The sequence below is a fragment of the Arabidopsis lyrata genome (assembly GCF_000004255.2).
Source record: "Arabidopsis lyrata subsp. lyrata unplaced genomic scaffold ARALYscaffold_7, whole genome shotgun sequence".
In the NCBI taxonomy this organism is placed as follows: Eukaryota; Viridiplantae; Streptophyta; class Magnoliopsida; order Brassicales; family Brassicaceae; genus Arabidopsis; species Arabidopsis lyrata.
The window spans coordinates 19,596,486-19,607,695 of record NW_003302549.1 but is presented as its reverse complement, the minus strand read 5'-3'; the positions used below and the strand labels follow the sequence as shown (position 1 = coordinate 19,607,695).

The 11,210-nt window shown below is 35.1% G+C and overlaps 1 protein-coding gene across 2 annotated transcripts; it reads left to right on the top strand.

Annotated features, from left to right (window-relative positions):
- The first annotated feature begins 3,109 nt into the window (after window positions 1-3,109).
- LOC9304552 (acetyl-coenzyme A synthetase, chloroplastic/glyoxysomal) lies at window positions 3,110-8,990 on the top strand. 2 transcript variants are annotated; one of them, XM_002870442.2, is made up of 19 exons: window positions 3,110-3,318; window positions 3,564-3,616; window positions 4,404-4,617; window positions 4,729-4,872; window positions 4,985-5,140; window positions 5,236-5,358; window positions 5,454-5,622; window positions 5,874-5,956; window positions 6,057-6,158; window positions 6,247-6,426; window positions 6,615-6,728; window positions 6,932-7,008; window positions 7,093-7,171; window positions 7,293-7,361; window positions 7,471-7,646; window positions 7,781-7,837; window positions 7,943-8,033; window positions 8,364-8,462; window positions 8,567-8,990. In XM_002870442.2, exons 1-19 carry the CDS (start codon window positions 3,259-3,261, stop codon window positions 8,750-8,752), a joined length of 2,232 nt encoding a protein of 743 aa, XP_002870488.1. In that variant the 5' UTR covers window positions 3,110-3,258; the 3' UTR covers window positions 8,753-8,990. The 2 variants fall into 2 exon arrangements, with proteins under 2 accessions (XP_002870488.1, XP_020874436.1); XM_021018777.1 differs by having other exon boundaries at window positions 3,300-3,394.
- The last annotated feature ends 2,220 nt before the right edge of the window (window positions 8,991-11,210 follow it).

The following is an 11,210-nucleotide window of genomic DNA, read 5'->3' as shown; positions in this document are numbered from 1 at the left end:
GAGTTACTTAAGAGTTCGATTGTGAATATTGAAAGAGTTACTTTCGAGTGGCTTCCACATTGTATTAGAGTTAGACTGGTTTAAACAATATGGAAGCGGTTGGGACTGCTAGAGTTTTCGGAAGCAACTGTTTATGACCATAAGCATCGTGAGATGGTGGTATATATCATTTCTTTAGGGACTAGAAACTAAGATAAGAGGAACTATATGATTTTTAAAAACTGTTATTAAAGAGTTAACAATATAAATATAAATGTAATGTAAAACTATTTGATCAATGCATATGTACTCTCTGCTTAGTATGTTTTCAATAGCTACGGCTGGGCCTAATTGCCGTAGATGAAGTTTATTATAGTGACGGTATTGCCACTAATGACTTATTTCAAAATCAAACTATTGCATGAAATGAGAGGGACTATATTCAAAAGTGTCACGGAAAATATGTAACCGAATGTCTCTTATATATATCATTTCTTTTTCGTAGTTAACACTAAACAAAAAAAAAAAAAAAAAACCTTTTCTCTATACGATTGGCTATACCATGGCATGGATTATTTGGAAAATTAGGAAACAAAGGAATGAGCTTGTGTATGAGAATGTTCAAGATGATCTCAATGTCCTAATTCATAAAGCTGGGGAGGATTCAGCTTTATGGGATTCTCAATCTCAGCTCACAAAATCGCTGATGGTGAAATGAGTAAACGACCATTCATGATGTATGTTGTTGCAATGTTTTCACGTCCGACCTGGATCACTCAGTCCAACCGATTAATCCGCTACTCTAACAGTTCTCCGGTTTGAATTTATGCTAATATCCGGTTATCTCAAAATCGAAAAAATTCATAAAACTTCGTTTTTGACCTGCGATTCGGTGAACCGTTTGAACTGATCGGGTAATGGTTCATGAGAATCCATTTGATTTGGGGAATAAGATATATATAGGGTTTTAGTGTATTTCAGATATTTTTGGAACCTTTTAATTTTTCTCAAGCGGAGAAAAATGATTCAACACACCCCTTTTATTTTCTCTGACATCTTGTCTCCTCTGCGTCTTGTCTTATTGATGATCTCCATAGTATTATTTTCGGTTTTTGTTTGATATAAAATTTTTAATCTCATTAATATTATGTTAGACTTCATATTTTGTTAAACATGGTATGATTATTTTATTTTTATATTATAAAACCATAAAAAATTTATAGATACACTAAATAAACTTTAATCAATTGACTAGCTGCGAATCGGATGACCCAAAACGTAGTCTGGTTCGAATTTTCTAAATATTTCCGTAAATGAACTATTTGAGTCAAAATATTTCCATTTAAATGGGTTCGGTATACCAGAACTACTCATAAGATATTAGGTCTTTTTAGCTATACCAACACTCCATTAGTAGATAAATTATCCCATAAGATTTCAGAAACAATATAAAGGGTTCCGGATTCTCTCTTTGCGAGGGTTTTTAAAGGGCGGTATTATAGGAAATCCAATCCTTTAGAAAATATAAAGTCATATTCCCCATCGTATGGGTGGCTGAGTATATGCTCAGCTAGATCTCTGGTTAATAAAGGACTTATTAAAAGAGTCGGATCTGGGAATTCCATCTCAGTTTGGGAGGATCCGTGGATTCCAGCTCAATTCCCGAGACCAGCAAAAAGTAATGGATCTATTAATGACCCATCTTTAAAAGTTAACATGCTTATAGATAGTCGATCTAATTTTTGGGACATTGATCTCCTCAAAGCGGTCTTTGACCAGGAAGATGTCGAGTTAATAAGTGCCCTACCGGTGGGTGCGCCAACCAAGGAGGACACCTTGGGTTGGCATTTTACAAAATCCGGCAAATATTCAGTTAAGTCGGGGTATCATACCGCACGGTTGGATAAGTTGGAAACCAACTCATCTTTCATTGGGCCAGATTTCAATAAGCTAAAGGCTCATACTTGGAAAGTACAGTGTCCACCTAGGATACGTCATTTTTTATGGCAAATCTTAACGGGTTGTGTACCGGTTACAGAGAACTTACGAAAAAGAGGAATTGATTGTGACACTGGTTGTGCCAGATGTGGTGCACTGGAGGAAACAGTCAATCACACACTCTTTCAGTGCCATCCTGCAAGACAGGTTTGGGCACTTTCTCAGATTCCTACGGTTATGGGGACTTTTCCCACAGATTCTATTTTTGCAAACTTGGATCATTTATTTTGGAGACTACCATCGGAGTTTGATTCTATAGCTTTTCCTTGGATTATTTGGTATATTTGGAAAGCACGGAATGAAAAATTGTTTGAAAATGTGGATAACGATCCGTTAGAGGTTTTACGGTTAGCGGAAAGAGAGGCACAATTGTGGCACTCAGCTCAAGTGGAGCTTCATACTGAAACTCAGGCTTCAGTGGAATTTCCAAATCGGCCTCAAACGAGGGGGGTGTCCCTAGATTCGGATTTTACAGGATACCGTTGTTTTGTGGATGGATCCTGGAAAGACAGCGACAAGTTTTCCGGGATAGGGTGGTTTTGTACACCATCAAACGGTGAGCCATCAACAATGGGAGCTGCCAACCTCCGTAGAAGCCTATCTCCGCTACATGCCGAATTCGAGGCCCTCCTTTGGGCGATGAAGTGTATGATTGGTGCAGATAATCAAGAGGTAGCATTCCTTACAGACTGTTCTGACCTGGTGAAGATGGTGTCTTCCCCAACCGAATGGCCGGCCTTCTCAGTGTATCTGGAGGAATTTCAGAGCGACAAGGAAGAGTTCTCTACCTTCTCTTTATCTTTAATTTCTCGTTGTGCAAATGCAAAAGCGGATAATCTAGCACGAAAAATTCGTACGGAACCGCTTCATATCACTTATGTAAACAACATTCCACAAGAATGACTCTTTTGAGCACTATTTAATTACAGATGACAAAAAAAAAAAAAAAAAAAAAATTTCAGAAACAATAAGTTAAATGTTTCTCATAAACAAGTAATAGACCTCTCTAAGCACATGAAATATCTAATTTAAGATATTTGATAAGATTCATAAGTGGTCCCAAATCCAAAATACAAAATACAAAATCTGCATATATAGTACTTAAATTATCCGAGACAAGAACCGTACCACACTTTACAATGTCACGTTCATGCCAAAAATTATGGAAGGGTATATAAGTAGGTGAGCACAAGGGAGGAGATTTAATAATTAGAACAACTATTTTAAAAAAAAACAAAAAAAAAGAGAATAATAAAATAACTTAATTAAGGCAAAAAGAAAATGAAAATAGCTTCTCCTTCTTCTCCGATTCTCACCGTTGTCTCCAGCTCAGGCTCATTGGTGAGTTGACTTATATTTACGAACATGTTCTCTCTTTAACAAATCTCTTCTCGTTCCAGTCTTCAAATCCGACCCAGTAAGTCGTTTTTGTTTTTTTTTTGTTACAAAAAATTGGACATTGAAATCGAATCTTATGATCATTTGGTATAGGAAAGATTTGATCTTTGTTATAGTTTTATGTTTTGGGTTACGAAAAGTTTCAGTCTTTTTTTCTTTTGATGATCTGATTTTGTTTTTTTTTCCAGGATCCGAAAATTAGTGGATCACTTGGATCTCGAATCCTTCCGGCTACTCAAAGGTGAGTTCTTTTTGAAATTTGATTGGAAATTTAGAAATCATGCGGGTAGGACAAAGTTTGAAAATTTCTGATACAGTGATGATGATAATCATATGATGATGAGGGTAATGATGAATACGGTGTTAATGATGTGATGTTCATATGATGATGATGATGAATATGATAATGATTCAGGGTTTAAGGATGAGGGTTTGGGGGGTTTTAAAATGTCAAGATTAATTTTATGATCTTGATTGTTGTTTATTGATATGCCTGTTACTTTGAACTTGAATCGCATTCCGTGGCCCTTTGAACATTGAACATGGTGATTACTGTCTATAAGAGAAAACAGTCTTGGAAAATTGTTTGGACTTTATTACTAATTATGTGTTTCAGACTTTTCGAGTTGTTAGGTTATTTCTTTGGCTTAATTTATGATGGAGCTGTCCCTCTTCTTTAGAGTAATTGTTTCAGGCTTGTCTGTGTCTTCCTTGATTATTGTTGATAACTTTGTTTGAAGTTAAAGTTTTAGTCTAGAGACTTCACAATAAGTTTGTCATCTTTCACTTTTCCCCCATATGTGGTGACTCATATGTATTTCTTTTATATTTATGTTCTTACATATTTTGGATTTTTATGGTTTTGATTACTTTTGGTTAATCATAGGACTTATTTGGTGTTTAACCAACTGAGGAAATTCAATTAACAGTCTAATAGTCTTACGAAAGTAATATTAACATAAGTCAAAACATTTGTGATTTTGCTTGAATTCTATGACTTCTAAGTTCTAATTGTGTATATATACTAGATCATCCCCATCGGACAATCTTCTCCTCCATAGGACAATGTCATCTAATTACCTGAGGCATGTGGAGTCCATGTCCCAGCTACCCTCAGGTACCGGAAAGATCTCTCAATTAAACGCCGTTGTTTTAGGAGAATCCCTTGCATCGGAGGAGAATGATCTCATCTTTCCCAGCAAGGAATTCTCCGGCCAGGCTCTTGTTTCCTCCCCTCAACAGGTCTCTCTCTCTACCTTCTAACATCAAATGAGTCTTAGATCAGCAAACCTCATCTTCTCTGCTTGCTTTTATGATCTGTAAATCATCTATCGTCTTGTTATTTGTATGCAGTACATGGAAATGCATAAGAGGTCGATGGATGACCCTGCTGGTTTTTGGTCTGATATTGCGTCTGAGTTTTACTGGAAGCAGAAATGGGGTGACCAAGTGTTTTCCGAAAATCTCGATGTCAGGAAGGGTCCTATTAGCATTGAGGTGGATATTTTTCTTCTTTTCGCTTTTCCTTATTTTTCTTTTCTCTATTTTCTGTATCTCCTATCAGAAAATGTTTCGTCGTGATGACATGTCTGAGTTCATGTATGACCAGTGGTTTAAAGGGGGAATCACCAATATTTGCTACAACTGTTTGGACAAAAACGTTGAAGCTGGGTTGGGTGATAAAACAGCCATATACTGGGAAGGAAATGAACTTGGGGTAGATGCTTCCTTAACTTATTCTGAGTTGCTCCAACAAGTTTGCCAGGTATAAACATTGTTTTTCGTCCTCTTCATCACCTCTAGAGCTCTTCTTTCTCATTAATTTGCGCTCGCTGCATTTTCCTTGTCCTTGTGCTGCAGCTTGCTAATTACTTAAAAGATAATGGCGTGAAGAAGGGGGATGCCGTTGTAATTTATTTACCTATGTTGATGGAACTTCCCATCGCTATGCTTGCATGTGCACGGATCGGAGCTGTTCATTCGGTAACCTGTGATTTTTGTAAATTTGTTTACAATGCAACGTATACCTAATTCATTAACAGAAAACCAGTTTCGAAACTAATTCAATTCTCCCACAGGTCGTTTTTGCGGGATTTTCTGCTGACTCTCTTGCCCAAAGAATCATTGATTGCAAGCCAAAAGTGATACTGACTTGCAATGCTGTTAAAAGAGGCCCTAAGACCATAAACCTTAAAGCTATTGTTGATGCTGCACTTGACCAATCTTCTAAAGATGGAGTCTCTGTAGGTTTGTCCATTCACCAGAATCTCAATTTGGTCTATCTCTTTCCTGTATTTCCTATTATCTTGTATTTAGGCTTCAACTGGATGTTCCCAATTACCATTTTCTGGTTCTTCGCTTCATGGTTTCCCTCGTATTATAAGTTTGTTCTCTGAGCACAGTAAACAAAAAGATGGGAAACAGACATTGGTTGTTGGTTTGATGGATTATAACTGATAATTTTCTGGCCGTTGTGTGTTTTGCTTCTCTACAACCAGGCATATGCTTGACCTATGACAACTCATTAGCGACAACAAGGGAAAACACAAAATGGCAGAATGGAAGAGATGTGTGGTGGCAGGTAACTGCAGAGCTACTTAATAATCTGCAAAATGCATTGTTTTTTTTCTTTTTCACCAACGGTTTTTAAAGCATTCTGTGGGTCGTGGTGATCTCTTTAGGATGTCATTTCTCAATATCCAACATCGTGTGAGGTGGAATGGGTTGATGCGGAAGATCCCCTGTTTTTGCTCTACACAAGTGGAAGTACCGGGAAGCCAAAGGTAATTTTGGTCCTTGGTTAGATTGAATCTTTAACCTATTTTTTTTTATGTTTCTCTCTTTAATATCTTTAATATGGGTTCTTTGAAGGGTGTCCTACACACAACTGGAGGGTATATGATCTACACTGCTACAACATTCAAGTATGCATTTGATTACAAATCAACAGATGTATACTGGTGTACAGCAGACTGTGGTTGGATAACTGGCCATAGCTATGTTACTTATGGACCAATGCTAAATGGAGCCACTGTTGTTGTCTTTGAAGGGGTAATCTATTTGAATTGTATATGGTTTTCTATCAATTAATGTCTTGAATCAATAATTAAGCTCTAGGCCCTCTCCCATAGTAATACAATAAAGAGCTATCATCATTTAAGCGCAAATGAGTTTTACTGTTCATATCTTTCATTTGGATTGAACCGTTGGTTGTGATATTATTATCTGGTTTGGAGCAGGCTCCAAACTACCCTGATTCTGGACGCTGTTGGGATATTGTTGACAAATACAAAGTTTCCATATTTTATACTGCCCCAACATTGGTGAGGTCTCTCATGCGTGATGACGATAAGGTAAGATATATGCAATCTTTCTATTGTGGTGAAAAGTAATCAGTATTGTAATGATTCTTTGTAAGCTAGAAGAAGTACGGCTTTTTCTATTTGCCCTCTAATTTTTGTATAGTAAATTAAGCCTTGTGTAGGGGATGATACTTATAGGTATCTAAAACATTTTACTGATTATTTTTGTTTTCAACTTATTTTGATTGTTATAGTATGTAACACGTCACTCTCGCAAATCGCTACGGGTCCTTGGAAGTGTGGGAGAGCCCATCAATCCTAGTGCCTGGAGGTTTGAGCTCTACTATCTCTAGTATATTCTCGCGATCAGTTGAATACGAACTATATATAATGGCTTACCGATTCTTTGCTGTAGATGGTTCTTCAATGTAGTCGGTGACTCAAGGTGTCCCATTTCAGATACGTGGTGGCAAACTGAAACTGGTGGCTTCATGGTAACTCTCTGCTCTCTCTTTATCTCTCTTGAAACCTCTTGCATGCTCTCTCTCTCTCTCTCTCTCTCTCTCTCTCTCTCTCTCTCTCTCTCTCTCTCATGTTGATCAAATTGCATCGCAGATAACCCCATTGCCAGGTGCTTGGCCACAGAAGCCTGGTTCAGCTACTTTCCCTTTCTTTGGTGTTCAGGTCTGTGATTTGTAGTGGAAATTTATATTTAGCATATCGCTTCTTCCTAAAGATATTCGTCTTTGGGGAGGAATTTACTCTCATCTGTATCTCTCTGTGCATGCTGCAGCCTGTCATAGTTGATGAAAAAGGCATTGAAATCGAAGGCGAGTGTAGTGGTTATCTTTGTGTCAAAGGTTCATGGCCTGGGGCGTTTCGAACTCTGTTTGGGGATCATGAAAGATATGAAACCACATACTTTAAACCTTTTGCCGGATATTATTTCAGTGGTGATGGTTGCAGAAGGTGGACAATCTATCTTAACTTTTCACAAAACCCAATTTGTAGTTAATGTGTCATTTTTGAACTATCTCTTAGATCATATCCAAAGTCCGGTGATTTTTACTAAAGTTTTTAATAAGTTTGATTTTGTATTCCAGAGACAAGGATGGTTACTACTGGCTTACAGGGAGGGTTGATGATGTTATCAACGTCAGGTAGAACACAAAGTGTATTATGATGTCAATAAATTCCCTAAACCTCCAATATCATTCCTACCACTCAAATGTATACTTATGTTTGGGGTTTTTACTAATGCACAGTGGCCATCGAATCGGAACTGCTGAAGTGGAATCTGCTCTGGTTTTACATCCTCAATGTGCAGAAGCAGCTGTTGTAGGCATAGAACATGAGGTATGTTGACTGACTATGCACAAGTGTTTGGGATATGAAGCACAGTGTGACACTGATAAGAGTACATACGTAATGCTACATCAGCTTGTTAGTCACTGAGCTTAGATAGAAATGACTTATGTGTTTGTTAGGGTGTCTAGTAAATTGTTCTTAAGGCAGGGAGAGTCTCCTCGCTCTCGATAACAACCTAGGGATACTTCATGGTTCTTGGCTTTGATTTTGTTCTTGATTCTGCGGTCTTCGTTTACCAGTGTGAAATAAATGCAGAAATCAGTTTGCGTCTTATCAGACACCAAAGGAACTAACGGTCAAGTGTCTTGCTTGTATCAGGTAAAAGGTCAGGGAATTTATGCGTTTGTCACTCTTCTGGAAGGTGTTCCTTACAGCGAGGAGCTTCGGAAAAGCCTAGTACTAATGGTCCGAAATCAGGTATGATATATGTTAAGAAAAAAGTGAATAGTTAAGCTTTAGAGACGCTAAACTTTCGAAGAAGTGTTATTTGCACACTTTGATATCAATTTTGCCATTTCCAGATTGGGGCTTTTGCAGCACCGGACAGAATACATTGGGCACCAGGGTTGCCAAAGACGAGAAGCGGAAAGATAATGAGGAGAATCTTGAGAAAGATTGCTTCAAGGCAATTAGAAGAACTCGGAGATATTAGCACACTCGCGGATCCTAGTGTAGTTGATCAGCTTATTGCACTTGCCGATGTGTGATGTAACCATAGCATATGAGCCAATGGAGAGTAATGGAGTTTTGTGCATCTCTATGTTTTCAGGTGTCTTATAGAGGGAATGGTACAAAAATCTGAAACAAGATTCAGGTGTTTGTGAGGAAATAAAGTAAGCGGACTATATTGTTGTGTTTTTGAATAAAGAAATTTCTGTTTCATGAATTTGTTTTTGGATAAGATCATAGGAAATTGTTTAATTAAAAGTTACAAAAATATAAACATCGGCGTTTGTTTATTTGTTTAACTATTTTTGTCTTCTTGACATCAATGACGTGGCGCAAGTTTGAAGGATTTTTTTTTTCTTCATATTACTAGCTTTTTTCTCATATTAAGTGATAGTTTAGTAAAAAAATATTTTTTTAAGTGATGTTTTATATTTTAATACAAATTTTTTATTATTATAATTTGTTTTGTTTGGTGACCGTTGGTATTCTGTAGATTGATTTGTTATTGGTTGAATGAAATTTAGGAAAAAATAATGTATATAATATATATGTAACAATTTATATTTTAATTTATAAAAATATAAATATTAAGTGATTTATGAATCTTTGTGTCAAACTTTAAACATTTTTAATTTCAAACAGAGGAAGTCTATTATTTGCGTTTCAATCATTGAATCTAACCAAAACAAATGCAATTTAAACTTTTTTTCTATAAGGTAAAATTTTTATATATAATAACAAGCCTTTCACCTCAAATTTTAACTTTGGCAGAGTAATAATGCAAATCACTAGGATATATATTTTAGAAGCACTGTAAGCACTAAGCAGGATTAACAGAGTTGAGCAAAGGAAAAAAAAATAAAGGAAAAAAAAAGTATGGCTGTAAATGGTAACATACAATTGTGGAATTGTTGTGGAATTACTGTTGAATTCCTCAAATGTTACATCATTCATATTTGAAGAATTGGTGAGGAATCTCGGTGGAATTATTGTTATTTGGTTATAGGGGTGCTACTCCATTCCTTTATTTACTGAATTAATCTAATTTTATTCTTTTTTTACCAAAAAAATATAAAAATGGGTGAATTATATGGATTTGAATTTTTTTGTATTTTTCTCTATTAGAATTTCTCTTTTAAACATCAACCATCCTAAATGTAGTAAAGAAATCGAAGCAAAATATATGTTTGCTTTAAACTATATGTTCATCCACGCTTATAGTTCATAGTTTATATATGTTTGCTTTAAACTATATATTTGGATAAACTGATATGTGCAATTAATTATATCTTAGTATATCAAATTTGAAAAATAATATTAATATTTTTAACAAAAAAGTAATTACATCCACTCTTATTAGTTAATTTCTAAAATGTATTTCGAAATAATGTACTTTAAATTAATTTATAAGAAAAACTAAACAAATAATAAATAATTATAATGGATTATTTTTTTAATATGATAGTTATGTTTAGTAAGCTTATTAAAAATAAAATTTCAAATTAAATATTTGCATATATTTATTTAACTAATAATATCCACAACAATTATTTCTTTAATTAATATTTTTATAAATTTAATTATATTATTACTTTTCAAAAATTCATCTAGATTCAGCGGTTACCATTTGAACTTGAAATTATTCAGTTAGATTCAGCAAAAAATCACAAATATATTCAGCCAGATTCAACAATTCAGCTCAATTCAGCCGGATTCATCGGTTACCATTTAGGCCCTATGATTGGAAGAAGTTGGATTGGTGCAATTTGTTCTTAAATCTATATATAATAATATTTGAGAAGTGTTTTTGCTGACGTGTCGGACTCTCGGCTCTTGTTGAGTCATTGATTTTACGTAATTACTTAATTATCCTTAATGAAATCTAATTAATTTTGGAAAAATTAAATTGAATTTCGGAATTAACCAGGAAAAAATAATTTTGGAAACAATAAACATGATAATTAACCAAAAAAAAAAAAGGAACAACGAAGTACCAGTTAGGAAGCTTTAATTGAATTCATCGTGTTCTTCGTCGTGTGAATATAATTCTTCTAAACGAAGGCAAAACTTGAAATCCTAACATAAAGCATATATTCATAGCAATAACAGAGATCTAATAATTTAGTGATAGAATTTCACCTGTTGATCTGTCGAAGCAGAATAGTCAAGCTTCTCATAGTATCTTGCCCATGTTATGTCTTTAAGACGTCAATACTATCCTGCACCCTATAATTCTAACCAATGAAAAGAACAAATATTTATTACCTTGGATACAGAGTTGACGAAGAAACCTTGGATAAAAACTCGACGAAGAAACTTGTAAGTGTTAATGTATGATGAAGCTTCCATGAACGTGAATTCGTGATCATAATGAAGAAACGTGTGAATGGAGACGGTTGATGGTTTTTTTTTTTTTTTTTTTTTTTTTTTTTTTTTTTTTTACCTTTTGTGTAAACAGATCTGTTTCATAATTTATCGGAAAAGGAATTATACCAA